The 18,879-nt window shown below is 38.2% G+C and overlaps 1 protein-coding gene across 7 annotated transcripts in view; it reads left to right on the top strand.

Moving 5' to 3' along the window:
- The window catches only part of SREK1 (splicing regulatory glutamic acid and lysine rich protein 1), a 52,387-nt gene extending 40,455 nt beyond the window's left edge, over positions 1–11,932 (top strand). For 4 of the 7 annotated variants that reach the window (XM_053589574.1, XM_053589530.1, XM_053589565.1 and 1 more), the window contains 2 exons: positions 6,707–6,851; positions 9,756–11,932. In XM_053589574.1, coding sequence (XP_053445549.1) covers positions 6,707–6,851; positions 9,756–9,905 — 295 coding nt within the window. In that variant the 3' untranslated portion in view covers positions 9,906–11,932. The remainder of the gene's footprint in view (positions 1–6,706; positions 6,852–9,755) is intronic. The other 3 variants (XM_053589581.1, XM_053589539.1, XM_053589548.1) reach the window with 2 other exon arrangements.
- Positions 11,933–18,879: the final 6,947 nt, after the last annotated feature.

The raw sequence follows: 18,879 nt of genomic DNA, 5'->3' as shown, positions 1-18,879 counted from the left end.
TTAAGAAATACATTGCTGGGTGGTGCCTGTGGCTCAAAGGAGTAGGGCACTGGCCCCATATGCTGGAGGTGGTGGGTTCAAACCCAGCCCCGGCCAAAAACTGCAAAAAAAATAAAAATAAAAATACATTGCTTTTGGGCTGCGCCTGTGGCTCAGTGAGTAGGTGCTGGCTCCATATACCGAGGGTGGTGGGTTCAAACTCTGCCCCGGCCAAAATGCAACAAAAAAATAGCAGGGCAAGGTGGTGACTGTGGCTCAAAGGGGTAGGGCGCCGGCCCCATATGCCAGAGGTGGTGGGTTCAAACCCAGCCCCCGCCAGAAACTGCAAAAAAAAAAATAGCAGGACATTGTGGCAGGCATCTGCAGTCCCAGCTACTCAGGAGGCCGAGGCAAGAGAATCACCTAAGCCCAAGAGCTGGAGGTTGCTGTGAGCTGTCACTCTACCAAGGGTGACAAAATAAGACTGTCTCTTAAAAAATAAAAAAAGAAAAAGAAATACATTGCTTTTGAGATTTAATTTTATAGAGGTTTGGGGGGCTTTTCTTCTCATTCGTTTTTTTTTTTTTAATTTCAGAATATTAGAGGGGTAATCTCACTGGGTTAGGTGATATCTCAAGGTGGTTTTGATTTGCATTCTTCTGATGATTAGGGACGAGGAGGATTTTTTCACCTGTTTGTTGGCCATCTGTTTATTTTGCTAGTAGAAGGTTCTGTTCATGTCTCTTACTCAGTGATTAATAAGGTTATTTGCTCTTTTCTTGTTGATTTGCTTAAGTTCTTTGTAGATTCTGGATTATTAGCTCTTTGGGAGATCTGTAACATGTGAACATCTCCCATTCAGAGAGTTGTTTATTTGTTTTGAGTTTGTGTCCTTAGCTGTGCAGAAGCTTTTTAGGTTGATCAAGCCCCATTTATTTATTTTTGTTGTTGCCGCAGTTGCCAATGGAGTCTTCTTTATAAAATCTTTCCCCAGGCCAATATCGATAAGTTTTTTTCCCACATTTTTCTTCTAGAGTTTTCATTGTTTTGTGCTTATATTAAATCTTTTATCCAGAGTGAGTTACTTTTTGCAAGTAAAGAGTGAGGAAGGTCCAATTTCAATCTTTTACGTGTGAACAACCCATTCTCCTAGCACATTTGTTAAGTAGGGATTCTTTTCCCCAGTGTATACATCTGTTCAGTTTATTGAAAGTCAAATGGGGATAACAAGCTGGTTTCATCTCTTAAGTTCCCTATTCTGTTCCATGTCTGTGTCTCTATTTTTGTGCTAATACCATGCTGTTTTGATCACTGTAGACTTGTAGTATAACCTGAAGTCTGGTAATGTGATGCCTCCAGATTTATTTTTATTTCTGAGAATTACAGTGGCTATTTGGGTTTTTTTCTGTTTCCATACAAAACGTAGAACTATTTTTTCAGGTTCTTTGAAGTGTGATATTGGTACTTTAATGAGGATTGTGTTAAATTTGTAGATCTCTTTGGGTAGTATAAACATTTTAACAACATTGATTCTTCCCAGCCATTAGCATGGTATATTCTTCCATTTGTTAACATCTTCTGCTATTTATTTTCAGAATACTATGGGGGTACATACGATTTGCTGCAAGTTTTTCTGTTGCACAGTGGAAGAGTAAGAGTTTTCTTGGTCACCACATTATATATACACAAACACTAATGAAAGTTGATAAGCAAAAAAAAAAAAAAAAAAGGCCTGTGCATACTTTATGTCATATTGAAAGACAAGCCAAATACCACAGATAAGCAAAAAGTGTCCTCACAAAACCAGCATGTGGCCTGTCAGCTGCAGCTTGGATACTCCTGGGTTACATAATTTTGCTTTTGTATATTTTAAGTCAAAGCTGTCAATGTACCAATGTACCAATGCCTTTTGGTAAGTATACTTATTCTTTTTTTTTTTTTTTTGTAGAGACAGAGTCTCACTTTATGGCCCTCGGTAGAGTGCCGTGGCCTCACACAGCTCACAGCAACCTCTAACTCCTGGGCTTAAGCGATTCTCCTGCCTCAGCCTCCCGAGCAGCTGGGACTACAGGCGCCCGCCACAACGCCCGGCTATTTTTTGGTTGCAGTTTGGCCGGGGCCGGGCTTGAACCCGCCACCCTCGGTATATGGGGCCGGCGCCTTACCGACTGAGCCACAGGCGCCGCCCAGTATACTTATTCTTAATAATTTTCTTTTGTTGCTCTTATGAAACTTTTTAAATTTTTTTTTTAGACAATCTCACTCAGTCACCTGGGTTTCATAGTGTCATAGCTCACATCAACCTCAAACTCTTGGGCTCAAGTGATTCTCTTGCTTCAGTCTCCTGAGTAGCTGGGACTACAGTTGCCTGCCACAGTGCCAGTCTCTTTTTAGAGGTGGGGTCTCACTCTTGCTCAGGCTGATCTGAAACTCAGGAGCTCAGGTGATCCACCCACCTCGGCCTCCCAGAGTGATGGGATAACATGTGTGAGCCACAGTGCCTGGCCCTTCTTGTGAGTGTTTTTCTTTTATTAATGTTATCTACTGGGAGGTCAGTTTTCTACTTGGAAGGTTGTTTTTATTTTACTTATTTTTTTGAGACAGAGTCTTGCTCTGTTACCCAGGCTAGACTACTGCACCTTGTTAAGTTTTATATTTTCAGTAGAGATGGGATCTCTTGCTCAGGGTGGTCTCGAAATGGCCTCAAGCAATCTTGACCTCAACATCTCAGCCTCCTCTAGGATTACAGGTATTAACCACCACACTGGCCCCTCTTTATTTTATAATTTTTTTCTTCACAAAGGACATCATACTTGTGTGTGTGTGTGTGGGGGGGCTTTGACAAGACCCAGCCCCACAGTATTTTTTTTTATTATTTTTATTATTTATTTATTTTTGAGACAGAGCCTCAAGCTGTCACCCTGGGTAGAGTGCTGTGGCTTCACAGCTCACAGCAACCTCCAACCTCTGGGCCCAAGTGATTCTCCTGCCTCAGCCTCCGAAGTAGCTGGGACTACAGGCGCCCGCCACAATAGCCCGGCTATTTTTTGGTTGCAGCTGTCATTGTTGTTTGGCAGGCCTGGGCTGGATTCAAACCCGCCAGCTTAGGTGTATGTGACTGGCACCTGCTTGAGCCACAGGTGCCGAGCCATTATTTTATTTATTTATTTATTTATTTGGGGGGGAAAAAAAGACATAAGAGTCTCACTATGTCACCTTTGGTAGAGTGCTGTGGCCTCACTGCTCACAGCAACCTCAAACTCGCGCTTAAGCGATTCTGTTGCCTCAGTCTCCTCAGTAGCTGGGACTACAGGCGCCAGCCACAACACCCGGCTATTTTTTTGTTGTGGTTGTCTTTGTTTAGCAGGCCCAGGCCAGGTTTGAACCTGCCAGCCCCAGTGTATTTGGCTGGCACCCTAATCACTGAGCCATGGGTGCTGGGCCCCCACAGTTTTGTTTTGTTTTTTAGTTAAATCATAGCTGTAGACATTGATACAATCGTGGGGGTACAATATGCTGGTTTTATATACAATTTGAAATATTTTCATCAAACAGGTTAACATAGCCTTCATGGCATTTTCTTAGTTATTGTGTTAAGATATTTGTATTCTACATTTAGTAAGTTTCATATGTACCCTTGTAAGATGCACCGTAGGTGTGGTCCCACCAATCATCCTCCCTCCATCCATCCTTCCCCCTCCCCTTCCCTTCCTATCCCCTTTCCTCATATTCTTGGGCTATAATTGGGTTATAGCTTTCATATGAAAGCTATAAGTTGGTCATAATTTTTTAAATTGATATCAGTCACATACAAGATTTACCCTTTAAGCTGTGCAATTCAGTAGTTTTTATTATGTTGGTAGTGTTGTGTTGCCATCACTATTTAATTCCAAAACATTTTTTATCATTTCAAGAAAAAACCTATACCCATATTCCCCTCCCTCTAGCCCCTAGCAGCCACTAATATACTTATTCTGAATATATCATATGTGCACTCATGTGATATGTGGTGTTTTATATATGGATTCTTTCACTAAACACATTGATTCAAGGTTCATTTATGTTGTAGGATAAACCAATATGTCATTTTTTTTTTTTTTTGAGACAAGAGTCTCACTCTGCTCTCTAGGTAGAGTGCAGTGGCATCCTAGCTCACAGCAACCTCAAATTTCTGTGTTCAAGTGATCTTGCCTCAGTCCTTCAGCTGGGACTAGATACTCACCACCATGCCTGGCTAGTTTTTCTATTTTAATAGAAATAGGGTCTCACTCTTGGTTAGGCAGGTCTTGAAACACCTGAACTCAGGCGATCTACCTGCCTCCCCCTCTCAGAGTGGTGCGATTATAGACATGAGCCACTGCACCTGGCCTGTTCTTTTCTTTTTAAGGGTAATACTCCATTGTGTGGATAAGATCATGTTTATTCATCAGTTCATGGACATTTAGTATTTCCACTTTTCTTAGCTATTATGAACACTAATGCTATGAACATTTATGTACACATTTTTGTGTGGAAACGTTTTCATTTCTCTTGGCTTTGTATTGGGAGTGGTAATTGTTGGATAGTATAGTTACTCACTTTCTGAGTAATTACCAAATTGTTTTCCAAAGTGTGCATCATTTTACATACCCCCCGCAGAGTTCCAGTTTCTCTGCATCCTCACTGACACTTGTTACTGTCCGTTTCTTTCATGGTAGCCATTCCTGTGGGTGTGTGATGGTGTCTTATTATGGTTTTGAGTTGCATTTATGTCACAATTAGTGATGTGCAGCATCTTTTCATGTGCCTGTTGGCCATTCTATAAAGAAATCTTGCTTATTTTGAATAGGACTGGGCTTTTTTTGTTTGTTTTTGAGAGAGTCTCACTCTGTTGTTGAGGCTAGAGTGCCATGACATGAACCTACCTCATAGCAACCTCAAACTCCTGACCTCAGGCAATCCTCCTGTCTTTTCCTCCTGAGTAGCTGAGATTACAGACATGCACCACTGCACCTACTGAAATTTTTTTTCTTTTTTCTTTTGAGACAGCGTCTCTGTCACCCTCGGTAAAGTGCTGTGGTGTCACAGCTCACAGCAAACTCTTGAGCTTAAGTGATTCTGTTGCCTTGGCCGGGACTATAGGTGCCGGCCATAACGCCTGGCTTTTTTTTGTTGCTGCAGTTGTTGTTTTAGCTGGTCTGGGCAGGGTTCAAACCCACCACCCTTGGTGTGTGTGGTCAGTGCCCTACCCAGGGAGCTACGGGTGCCACCTGAAACTTTTCCATTTTTAGTAGAGACACTGTCTTGATTTTTTGCTCAGACTGATCTCAAACTCCTGCTAAGATTACAGGAGTGAGCCACTGGGTCCAGTCACAGAACAGTTTTGTGGTTTCCACTGTACATGGTTACCTCTTCTGATAAATTTATTCCTAAGTATTTGATTCTTTTTTATGCTATTCTTTTATTTTTAAGTTACGTGTAATGATACACATACACACAAATACGTTGCAAGTATTTTTTGTCATTTTTCTTTTGAATACGTTAATGGTGTTTTTTTCCTTATGAAAGTTTATGTAGGCAAATTCTTTAATTTTTCTTTTATGTACCTGGAGTTTAGTTACGGTTAAAAAAAATTTACCTTCACCCAAGTTGTACAGTAATTCACCATGTTTTTTTCTTTTTCTTTTTTTTTTTTAGAGACAGAGTCTCACTTTATCACCCTCAGTAGAGTGCCATGACATCAACAGCTCACAGCAACCTCCAACTCCTGGGTTTAGGCGATTCTCTTGCCTCAGCCTCCCCAGTAGCTAGGACTACAGGGGCCTGCCACAACGCCCGGCTATTTTTTTTGTTGCAGTTTGGCCAGGGCTGGGTTTGAACCCACCACCATCGGTATATGGGGCCGGCGCCCTGCTCACTGAGCCACGGGCGCCGCCCCACTTTTTTCTAATACTTATATGTATAGTTTCATTTAAAAAATTGAGGCCTCTAATCCAATTGGGCTTAAACTTTTCTATGTACTTAGGTCTGTTTCATAGGTATCTTTATTTGTTCCATTAATTTGTATCTATTTTTAAACCATAATTAACAGAAAAAAGTTTAGAATTCCATATTAGGGCTGTTTTGAGTAGAGGCTGTCTGTACTTCTGTGTAATGCATTGGTTTTTTTCCCCTATAATCTTAAGGGTATGCTAATTTTTAAAAGTGTTAGTTCATTCCATCATCATCTGCTTAACTTTTGCTCTTAAATTGTTGAGACTTCTTTCTAATGGTATATGAGGAGGACAGGTAGGTTGTTTGATGTTCCAAGTTTTTGCTAGTAGTCATTCAGCCCTACCTGGCAACCACATTTAATTTTTATCTTTTTAATTTCTTTCTGCTTATTTATTTATTGCTTTGGAAAGGTTCATATGAAAGCACTATATGTGGTTTAATTTTATCCTTATTACACTTAGATAAATCTTGACTATCTCGAAACTTATGAATTGGCAGTAGTAAATTGTGTTTTATATGAACATATGATGGCCTCTGCAAAAAAAAGTCTTATTTACCTTCAAAAAAACTAATGGGAATAAGGGTGGAGTAGGTTGTGTTGTATAACTCATTTGTGTTACTTTGCCAAACCAGTTTACTGGTAAGTATACAATGAATTATTTTGGATACCCTGTGTGAGATAAGGATATTTCGTCAAGAATATGATAGGTTTTTAATTTCTTAGAAATTAATTGGCACATCAATATGCTTATAGCAGAAATAAGAAGGATAAAAAGAGAGAAAAAGAAAGGGACCACAACAGTGAAAGAAGAGAAAGAGAACGTTCAGCCTCTACAAGGAAGAGTTCTAATGACAGAGATGGGAAAGAGAAGTTGGAGAAGAACAGTACTTCACTTAAAGTAAGCAGCTGTTATTCAGTGTGTGGGCATTTGAGACTGTTTTTTGCATAGAAATAGTTTTTTTTTTGTTGTTGTTGCAGTTTTTGGGTTTGAACCCACCACCTCCAGCTTATGGGGCCTGCGCCCTACTCCTTTGAGCACAGGTGCCACCTGCATAAAAATAGTTTTAGACTAAAAGCTTCTTGAGAGCAATAGGGTCTTGTACATTGTTGTATTTTATTTTATGTATTTATTTTTGTTTGAGACAGAGTCTCCCATTTTGCTATTTTAATAGCAAACTTACAGGAACAGCACAGAAGACAGACAACATTAAAAACATCTACTTGCATGTAGGACAACTCAGAAAAGTATAGTGAATGGATGGAATCTACTGTATGATAAAAATGCTACAAACACCATTTAGTTGCCGTCAATAAGAAATTTAGTTGTTTTAAAAAAATCCAAATGCTGGCATTGTCCAGAAAAATTTAACAGGTTTATTTATAATTGTTATAAAGTTGAACTGCTGAAACTTGTTCACTGAAACATTTTGACTTGCATTAATGCTGCACATCTCCGCATTTTATATTAAAAATTCACACACAAATGAAAATGGAAAAACTGCCAATACCACCTGATTTCTGTCCCCTATTTTTCCAGTCGCAATCATATACTTAAGTATCTTTTGACCTCATGGGGGAAAAAAAATCTAACGTTCAGAACTACCAATAACAGGAAGAAGAGAATTTTTTTTTTTTTTGAGAATGAAATGTTTTCCCATCATAGTGGACTCTTAAGCACGTTCTCCACATATGCGGCGTGCTAGCTGGATGTCTTTTGGCATAATTGTTACACATTTGGCATGGAAAGCACACAGGTTGGTGTCTTCAAAAAGGCCAACTAGATAGGCCTCACTTGCCTCCTGCAAAGCACCAATAGCTGCGCTCTGGAAGCACAGATCTGTCTTAAAGTCCTGAGCAATTTCTCGCACCAGACGCTGGAAAGGAAGTTTGCGAATCAGAAGTTCAGTGGACTTCTGATAACGTAGTGCCACAGTACCAGGCCTATAGCGATGAGGTTTCCTCACCCCTCCAGTAGAGGGCTCACTCTTGCCAGCAGCTTTTGTAGCCAGTTGCTTCCTGGGTGCTTTACCATCGGTGTTACCATCGGTGGATTTGTGGGCACTCTGCTTTGTACGAGGCATGGTATAAAGACCTCCTTACTTACCCCCCTTCTCCTTCGGCTGGAGCTCAGCAAGCTAGAGGCGGCACTGGCGTTAGACAGCGATGGCCCGTGTTGAGCTTTCATCTTACAGTTTTATTTACTTTCATGCTGTGAGAGCTTTACCATCATTTTCAATACTGTTGACAGCATTTATTGATCATTTATTATGTTCCAGACATTGTTCATTTTCATTTAATTCTCTGTTAAGCTGAGAGCAGAATTTGGAATGTTCTTAAACAGTCTTATTTGGGAGGAATAGTGACTTTCTTTATTCCCTTATTTTTGCTTCTTGTATATCCAGGTTATAAATCTATCCTGGTATCTTTGGAAACTATTTCAGTCTTTTTTTTTTTTTTAACTTAATTTTTATTAAATCATAACTGTATACATTTATGGGGTACAGTATGATGATTTGCTATACAATGTAGAATGCTTAAATCAAACTAACACAACCATCACCTCACTTATTTTTGTGGCGGGACATTTATGATATACTCTTAGTTTTGAAGTGTACCCCTTGCATTGTGCACATTAGGTGAGATCCTACCAAATACCCTCCCTCCACTCACCCTCTACCCTCTCCCCTTCCCTTCTCTCCCTTCTTTCTTTCTGGACTATATTTATTTTTTATCATTTGTATGAATGTGTAAGTGTTTATACATAGGTTTCACAATAGTTTGAGTACATTGGTTACTTTTTTTCTTATTCCTGAGATACTTTACTAAGAAGAATATGTTTCACCTCTATCTAGCTAAACATAAAAGATGTAAAGTCTCTATCTTTTTTATGGCTGCATAGTATTCCATGGTATACATATACCACAGTTTGTTTATTCATTCAGCATTTAGGCAGCTTCCATGATTTGGCTATTATGAATTGGGCTGTAATAAACATCCTGGTGCAAATGTCATTGATTAGTTAGTTGTAAAATGATTTTTGTTCATTTGGGCAGTTAACTAGTAATGATATTGCAGGATGAAATGGTAGGTCAACTTTTAGTTCCTTGAGAATTCTCCATACTTCTTTCCAAAAAGACTGTGTAGAAGTGTTCCCTTCTTTTCCACATCCATGCCAGCATCTGCAGTTTTGGGATTTTGTGATGTGGACTAATCTTTATTTTAGTCTTTCAACAGACCTATCCCACGTTTTTAAGTCTGTCACTAACATTTAATATTGTCCTTAGAATTTCTGTTCATCTATTTTATTCTACAATAATTTAATTTCCATGAATCATTCATCTTTTTTTTTTTTTTTGAGACAGAGCCTCAAGCTGTCACCCATGGTAGAGTGCTGTGGCATCACAGCTCACAGCAACGTCCAACTCCTGGGCTTAAGTGATTCTCTTGCTTCAGCCTCCCAAGTAGCTGGGACTACAGGTGCCCGCCACAACACTCGGCTATGTTTTGGTTGCAGCCGTCATTGTTGTTTGGTGGGCCCAGGCTGGATTTGAACCCGCCAGCTCAGGTGTATGTGGCTGGCACCTTAGCTGCTTGAGCCCCAGGCACCGAGTCGAATTATTCATCTTTTATGAGAACACAAAGGGCAAACTGATAGTGTTTTCATACTATTTTTATATGAAAAAGTAATGGGAGAAAATAGCCAGTTTTATTAATTCACAAAATAGAAAGTTTCATGTTTTAGCCATAATAGCAGGCACCTATTGAGGAAAATATTAAATGTCTGCCTTGATATTGGTTGTAGGAGAAGGAGCACAATAAAGAACCAGATTCAAGCCTGAGCAAAGAAGTAGATGACAAGGATGCACCAAGGACTGAGGAAATCAAAGTGCAGCAAAATGGGAATTGTCAGCCAAATGAAGAAAACCTCTCTACCAAAACAGAAGCAGTATAGGACCAACAAACGCACCTTTACACTCAGTGCTGGAATAAAATCCAAAGCTTTTAATTCTCTCAACAAGATGTAAACAGAGAAGAAATCTAGTTGAGCATAAAGATAGGATCTAACAGCTTTGCCAGTTGTTAGGTGACTTTGTGGCCATCTTGTTGCTGAGTAAGAAAATAAAGCATGGACATCATGAAAACAACAGATGTTACCCAAACTCATCTTCTAAAATCTGTGCATTTCCATGGTGGCTGACACAGTTGTCATGTGGTTTGTTAGTGTTTGCCAAGAACCATTGCAAATAAATTGAACATCAAAGATCTAAATTTGTTCCATCCCTAAGGACTGGAGATAAGCATTGGAGGCTCTTAAAAAATGGTAGTTACTGAATTTTGTATTGTTTTACTGTTTCTTTTTTTATTTCAGTATATACAGTTTGATGATGTGCTTGAAATTGGTGCAGATATATACACACCCTTGTAAGTGCAAAGTATGTAAGAAGTTTTAACATTTACTTCACAAGATTTACAGAGATGTGTTAAATTCTCACTATTGTGTTTTCTTTTGCTCACTGTTTAGGACAACGGTTTTCTTTAAAATAGTTTTGCAGATTAAAATTGCTTAAATAAGTGAATTAAAAAAACCAGTTGACAATGCATGCTACTGTTCTTTTACAAAAGGAAGAACAACTGTGTTGAATACTAATAATAATGTATTAGTATTCAGTATTTAGAATTGTTGGGTCTACCCACAAAGTGAGCATTTATTTTTGAACTTTCTTGACATTTCCAAGCTTCTTATGAATAATATTGCAGTGTGTCTTGTCAGCTGTAGGTGGCAAAGGTGCCCTTTTAAAAAGGAATCTAGGTTTTCAAAATGGGCTATGGGAGCACAAGCTGAAGCTTTAGTGCCTTCTACAATGTGGTATACTGTTTTCTAGAATTTTATATGTGCTAGTCATTCTCAATCATATGGAATCTAGATGGATATTTCATTCATACCCATTACAGAAGTGTGCAAGTGGTATGTCAGAAGAGCTTCTTACTTATTTCGCCTAATGTGAGAAGGAAGTCCTATTTTCAAGAATGACTATTTAGAGTCATACAGTTTTGGGACCATCACTTTTATACTGTGATAATTGAAAATGAAACATATTGTTATTTTCCTTAAATCAGAGGAAACACTTTAGTTGTCTATATTGGATGGCCTTAATTATTACCTCTCAATTGTCTTTGCATAAATAATGTGCAGAAATTATACTTAAAGGGAGGGTAGGACTATATGGGCAGTTTTTTATGTTTAAAGATATATTTACTTGAGTTTAAGATATAGGTCATCCTTCATTCTTAGGTTCACATTTTGCAGAAAGTATGCAAATAATAAAATGACAACGTTGCTGTTGTTCCCCAAAACTATAACTTGTAGTTTCTGAACTCTTCATTATGGTTGTATTTTCCAAAAAGTAATCTTTTAATTAGCATGTTACTAAAAAATCAAGTATAATTATTTTAATGCAGTCTAATACAATCAAATTACTCAGTTGCCTTACCTCATGGGAAGAGTTACTTTTATAAATTTAAAAAACTGGTAGCACATTAGTTACTTGGTTTCCACTTGAGTTTTCTTTTAATATTAGTACTATTGAAACCTAAGTATTTGGTGGAGAATGGAAAGAGTTACCCTTATTGCAAGTAATGAAGCCTGGTTTGATTATGAAGCTGCTTAATCACTCTTCATGTGTTCAAAATTACTGTGTTTTTTGTTTTTTCCTTTTTGTCACTGTGTACATTAAAATTTTGGAAAATGCTTTACTATGTAAAGTATAGATGGTCATTTTAATCATTCAGCCACATATGGTTGGCTGGTAAACAGCTTATTCTGATATAAGAATGCTTGGGTACAAATGGAAAGATTGTGAAAGAGTGTGTGTCTTACACCAACAGCTATTTTATTTATGATATGTAAGTAGCATAGAGCAAATGTTTGAATCTTTGTTATTTTTAGTACTATTTCTCTAATAAAGCTAAGTATTTGAGGAAATTATTTGTTTATGCATTTTAAAAAAGAATTTTAGTTTCATCCTGCTCTGTTATAGTTGGCATAGAGAATGTTTTAACATGGAGTGTGTGTGGTGTCTATAAAACAGTCAATTAAGATTTGAATGTTTTCCTGTACTCTAGACTCTTACTAAATGTTTTTTTATGTTGGTAATTAACATTGAATTTGGTTTGTGCTGCTGATTATTTTTCTTGTTGATACTTACTCAGCTTTGAAATGACCATACTAATACTATTTTGCAAAAGCTGAGAATGAGTAGGAATACAAGAGTTCTGTAGAAAGTGAAATCAGATGATTATGGGAGATTTGACATTTCCTTGCATGGGCTTACAGAAGCAAAGCTTTCTTGGGTCTAGTGGGGGGTGGTGTGTGTGTGTATGTGAGTGAGAGAGACTTACTTTCTCTGTTCACTTGTAAGAGTTCCTATGTTTCCATTGTTTACTTTCTTTCAAGGTTTTTTTTTTTTCCCCTTTAAGACTGTTCTTTTTCATCCCATGTAGATGTTGTCAGGAAAACTTGAGGTAAGGTGAAGAGGACAGCCATTTTACACTCAATACCTTCTGTAATATCATTTTACTTGATTATGCAGTTGCTATTTATCATTTGTAGATGAATTCTGTTGGTACTCTTATTCTTGCTTTTCAGCAGTGCACACTTGAAGTGGTAATAGAAGTTGATCCTTCATAAGGTAGCCAGTCAGTTCCATGTGTCAAAACTTCTAAATGCTTAAGTTTTGCAATTATCTTCTTAATTATTAATTGGTTTATAATGGCAAACACTAGTCAGCTTGTGGTCTTCCTCTGTTTAAAATTCTTTTTTGATGTCTGCTATGTTGATCTTCAGAATTCTCAGCTTAGATTTTTGACATGGTCAATTAAAAATAAAAACTGGCATTTGTAATTAAAAGGGTTTTTTTGGTCAAGAAAATAAGTGATAGTAATCACTTTCAGGGCCCTTGGTCATTCCTATGTATACGTTGATATCTATAGTTTAAAACACAACAAAAAGAAAAAGAACTCTACTCCAAATTTCCTTTCAACTAAAGATATTACTTAAGTTTAAGGATTATAATGTACAATAGGTTTTTAATCCCCCCCCCAAATGACTAGAAATAAAGCATATGCTTTGATTTAATCATCTTTCTTTAGTTGTTGGATTAGTATTTAAAATGAGTCCTTTTGGAGGGATGCACTGAATAGCTTAACATTTCTGGTGAGTAATTTTTAATATTGTCATTAAAAGATAGTATATGATTGTATCTGGGTAGGTTATGAAGTAGAGCCATTCCTACAAACTAAATGTGCAGTGACCATATATATATTCCTTACGTGTTTAAATATTTTTTATTTTCATTACATATATACTTAATATTTTCTCCTATTTATTTACTAATGTAATACTCACTTGAAATTTAACTGTTTATTTTCAAATTTCAAAAGCTAGTGCTCTTTAAAGGGCTAAAATTATATTTCTGGAAGCAGGAGTCTAGTAAGTGTAATAAAAGGATCTTTTAGAAATAAAATTGATTTCCCTGCTTAAACTTGGGTTTGTGAATATGTTTGTTTTTTTTAGGTGGTTTTTGCCTAAAGAGTGATACGTTATTTTAAAAATAAAAGCTAAAACTGTTTATAATTTTTGGTCATAGTCTGGTTGGATTTATTATCTAATAACTAGCTTTCTTTCCATTCCATTCTGATACTGTTACAGTTTCTAGCAACTGATTTATTACAATTATTAGTTTATATGTAATACAACTTTTTAAAATGTTTTTAAAAGTAGGTTTGTTGTCCGTTGCTTGATTTTTAAATTGATATCTAGCTAACATTTTAATTTTGAAAATTGCCAACTTTGGGGAAACCTCACAAATTGTACCTCTTCATTTTATTTTTACAGGATTGGAATGGATTAGTCGTTTCATCTATTGATTAGTTTTTATTTGCTAGACAGATAATTTCTTAGAGATATAAATATTACATATATATTCAAATTCATAAAAATCATACTGAAAGAATTAGAAGAGCTTGATCTTGGGGAGTAATCTAAAGAATTCCTGTTTAAAGATTAAACTTGAGCATACTATGTAGCTTTATAGATCAATTAAAGGTTACATAATTACTTCCTTGATCTTGAATAGTTTAATAGAGCAGTGCTATGGATTATCAAGGGAAGAGTTTAAAATGTAAACATAAACATGCTGCATAGGTGGTGTATATTTGTGAGTAGGACTACTTTTAAATGGTACTAGTAAAGATTTATCAAATGCTGCTATTATGTTGCTATATTTTTAATAAAATGTAAATCTTAAAATTTTGTCACTGTTGAGTAGTAATTTCACCTATTTCTGGGATATTTATGTGCAGTACTTGTAAATGGAAGATGGTAATATAGGCTCTTCCAGAGTTCAAAATTATTGCCAAAATCAAGGGTTTTGTATATTGGGGAATATTCATGTTGTGTGGCAATAATTCTAGTTAAGGCTTTTCTTTTTCTTTTCCCTTTTTTTTTTTTTTTGAGACAGAGCCTCAAGCTGTTGCCCTGGGTAAGCAGCCGTGGCATCACGGCTCACAGCAACCTCCAACTCCTGGGCTCCAGCAATTCTCCTGCCTCCACCTCCCAAGTAGGTGGGACTACAGACGCCTGCCACAACGTCCGGCCATTTTTTGGTTGCAGCTGTCGTTGTTCGGTGGGCCTGGGCTGGATTCGAACCCGCCATCTCAGGTGTATGTGGCTGGTGCCTTAGCCACTTGAGCCACAGGTGCCGAGCCAGGCTTTTCATATTAAACATTATGTAGTGTTTGAGTAAGTGATAGCTTCTCTCTGAATCTCCCTTTCCCCCACAGAATTGGCTTCTTAACTGTAATAGTGTATTTGAACAAGGAAGATCGTGAATTTGTCTTTTAATAGAAAGTAGAATGTTATCTCCCATTTATCAAAAGTGTAGCTCATCATTTGGTGGATGAGCTGTGTGCTCAGGGTGGTCGTTTAAGTGAAGAACCCTGTTAGTCAAAAGTGCCTCTAAAAAAATTACTTGTCAGATATGTAAATTTAGAATCCTGTGTGACCTGATGGCTTTATCAGCCAAGAGATGGTGAGGCTGTGTATATTGATTTCTCTGTGTAGGCCAGTTCTTTTAGCTGCTTTCTGTGGTTAAAAACCATGAGCCATTTTGGTTTCAAATGTGTTAAACTGCAATTGTGGGTGTGGGAGAGTCCTTTAAAGTGTACCCCTTGCCAGTAGTGGGATTGGACTTTTCTGTATGTGACCTTCTCACAGGACTTCTTAGAGGAATGCCAGGTTGAATTAGAAGCCACTTTGCTGACTTACGTTCAAAATCTCTCTTATGTACATTACCTTTGAAGGATTAGTGAGTTATAATTACTTGAATGAAATGACAGAACATTTAGGATTTAAATTCTCATTTTCTTACCTTTGGAGAAACATCCTAAGATTTGCTCAAGTGTAGTTAAGTCTTAAAAAGTATGCTACTCTATTTAATGTAGTAATAGTCACAATATGATAATCAGAGATGACAAATGGAATCAGTTATATAAGCATGGCCTTTATACTGTATTTCCCTCTCTTCTGAGCTCCAGTCTTAAATTTCCAACTATCTGGTATAAGAAATGGAATGAATATTAGTTATTTTAAAGCTGAATATCTACTAGCACCCTAAACTCATCCTGTTCCAAGAAAAAGTTCCCTCTGTTGTTCATTATTTATTTTTTTTTACCATATTTCTAGTTCCACATTGCCACATTATAGGCATACTCTACTGCATTTCACAGACACTGCATTTTTCATGAATTGAAGGTTTATGGCAACCCTGTGTCACGCAAGTCTGTTGGTGCCATTTTTTTCCATCAGCATATGCTCACTTCGGTTTTTTGTGCCATATTTTGCTAATTCTTCTAATATTTTAACTTTTTCATTTTTAAATCTCTTACTGTGATCTACGATCAGTGATTTGCTGTTACTCTCATAATTGTTTTGGATGCCAAGGATTGCGTCCATATGACAGTGAACTTAACCAGTGAGTTCTGACTGCTCTACCAACTGGCCATTCCTCTATCTCTTTCCCTGTCTTCAGGCCTCTCTGTTCCCTGAGGTACCACAGTATTGGAATTAGGCTACTTAATAACCCTATAATGAATGGCTCTAGGTCTTCAAATGCAAGGAAGAATCCGTATTTCTCACTTTAAATCAAAAGCTAGACATGATTAAGTTTGTGAGGAAGGGATGTCAAAAGCCAAGATAGGCAGAAAGCTGGTCTCTTGTGCCACATTTTATAACTGGAAAATGGTAATAGGCTCTTCTGGGGTTCAAAATTACTTCCAAATTTAAAGATTTTATATATTAAATTATGAATTTAAAAGAAAAATTGGATGAAGTTTAAAATACTACTGTAATGAACACATAAATACTAAGAAAGCAAAACAGCGGTGCTAATAGGGAGAAAGTTTCAGTGTCTTGATAGAACATCAAACCAGGCATAATATTCTTGAAGCCAAAGCCCAATTCAGAACAAATTCCTAACTCACTTCAGTTCTGTCAATGATGGGAGGTGAGGAAACTGCATAAGAAAAGTTGCAAGCTAGCAGAAGTTGGTTCATGGGTTTTAAAGAAAGGAGCCATGTTCATTACATAAATGTACAAGGTGAAATAACAATGATGGTGAAACTGCAGCAAGTCATCCAGAAGATAGAGCTAATGTTGATGAAGGTGGCTGCATTAAACAATGTAGATGAAACAGTCTTACATTGGACTTACAGTCTTTCGTAGGTAGAAGTCAATGCCTGGTTTTAGTTTTAAGCTTCAAAGGATAGGCTGATGCTCTTGAGGGGCTAATGCAGCTGATGACTTGAACTTAAAGCTGGTGGTCACTTAACCATTTTGATAATCCTTGGGCCCTTAAGATTTATGCTGAATGGGCTCTGTGCCTGTAGTCCCAGCTACGTGCAAGGCTGAGGCAAGAGAATAGCTTAAGCCGAAGAGTTGGAAGTTGCTCTGAGCTGTGATGCTACTGCACTCTACCGTGGGTGACATAGACTCTTTCTCAAAAAAAAAAAAAAAAAAAAAAAGTATGTTTACTAACACAGCATTCATTCTACTGCCTATGGATCAGGAGTAATTTCGCCTTTCAGGTCTTGTTAGTCATTTCATAAAGCTATAGCTGCCATTGGTAGTGATTCTTCTGATGGATCTGGGCATCTGAAAATATCTCACTATTCTAGATGCCATTAACAACATTATTGATTCATGGGATGAGCTTAAAATATCAACATTAACAGGAACATGGAATAAGCTGATTCCAACACTCATGGACAGCTTTGATGGGTCTAAGTGGAGGAAGTAACTACGGATGTGGTAGTAATAGCAAGATAACAGAATTAGAATCTAAAGATGTGGCTGACCTGCTGCTATCTCGTTCCAACTTGGTTGGATGAGGAGTTCCTTGTGGATGACCAAAGAAAGTGGTTTCTTGAAATGGAATCTACTTCTGGTGAGGAAGGATGTTGTGGAATTCTTGGAATGACAACTGTCTCTACAAAAAGCAAGAAAATTATAGAACCATGGTGGTTTGTGGCTGTAGTCCCAGCTACTCAGGAGGCTGAGGCAGGAGGATTGCTTGAGCCAGGGATTTGAGGTTGCAGTGAACTATGATGATCCCACTACACTCTAAGCCCAGGTGATACAGCAAGACACTGTCCAAAAGGAAAACAAGGTAGATAAGATGATTGACCAGAGACATCATTTGCCAAGATTGTCTCAAAAAGAAGTTTTAGAAGAAAAGTTCAAACGAACACACACACATAGGTCGGGTATAATTCTGAGAGAAAAGTATCAGAACGTGCCAGAAATTCCACAGGAAGAAGTTGTGGAGTGAAAGAAGAAAAGAAGATACAACCCCTGAGAGCCTTGTAGCTTGGAAGAAAGGGTAGTTTGGGGCATTTGTTTCTCCCTCCCTTGTATCTCTGGCAGTCAGCAGGCTACTGAGCTGTTAGCCTTTCTATCCTCAAGAGCCTGAAAACTTGCCACCAGTGAACTAGGAGCTTCTTGACAAAGCACCAGCCTGTCAGCCCTCTTGGAGTTGCTTCCCCATCACCACAGACCCCAGCTGAGATAGCAGGCACCAAATTGCTTCTCCACCCACTGTGTGCTTTTGTCTTTTCTAGGCAGTTTCAGAACCTCAGTTTTCATCTCACTTTCCCATACATTTTCCAACTCTGGCCCAGAATGCAAGAAACACAGCAGCCAGTGGGTCCTGGGGGATCTGTTTGACCCCAGAGCCTGGACATACAGGTTGTGTTGTCTTCTGGAGAGAGACAAAAAGCACCTGAGTGCTAGTTGTCCTTCATTCAGATACTTTTTCCTTTGCTACTGCTCCCTTGCCCTTGTCTGTCAAGAGAGAGATGATTCAGCCGAGGCTCTCCCAGAGTGGCTGTTTGCCCTCTGTTGGTTTGTACACCACACCAAGGCTTCCACAAAGAGTAGGACCCAAACCTTTCCCCTTAAAGAGCTTCAGCAGATTAAGGGGTGTTCAGACTGAGTTTCCTGCTCACTGGCCCTCCTTGGTGCTGCTCACCAAGCTTGTCCACCAGAGCAGGGTAGAGCATCAAACCTGCTTGAGCACCCCATAGGCAACTTGGGACCACCATGCTTCTTGGTATGGTCAGGGATTCATCTTTGATGAGCCTGGGGCTGGCCCACAAGTCAGATAGTGGTGCTAGAGGACAAAAGGGAGATTTGTAAACTAAAGAACTGAGGGAGACCATGTGGGCAGAACAGAAGAGAGCAGTGTAAGGCTCAACCCCAAAGCACTCCTGGAGTAGCTCTCCCCTCACAGGAAAGCTGCACTTCCAGTCCATGGCAGGATCCTAGACAGGGAAGATCCTAGCCCACAGTGCCTTCGTTGAGGTCAGCTGTT

Source organism: Nycticebus coucang, chromosome 1, assembly GCF_027406575.1.
Source record: "Nycticebus coucang isolate mNycCou1 chromosome 1, mNycCou1.pri, whole genome shotgun sequence".
In the NCBI taxonomy this organism is placed as follows: Eukaryota; Metazoa; Chordata; class Mammalia; order Primates; family Lorisidae; genus Nycticebus; species Nycticebus coucang.
Note: the sequence above shows the minus strand (reverse complement) of the source record. Positions and strands in the feature narration are given on the sequence as shown.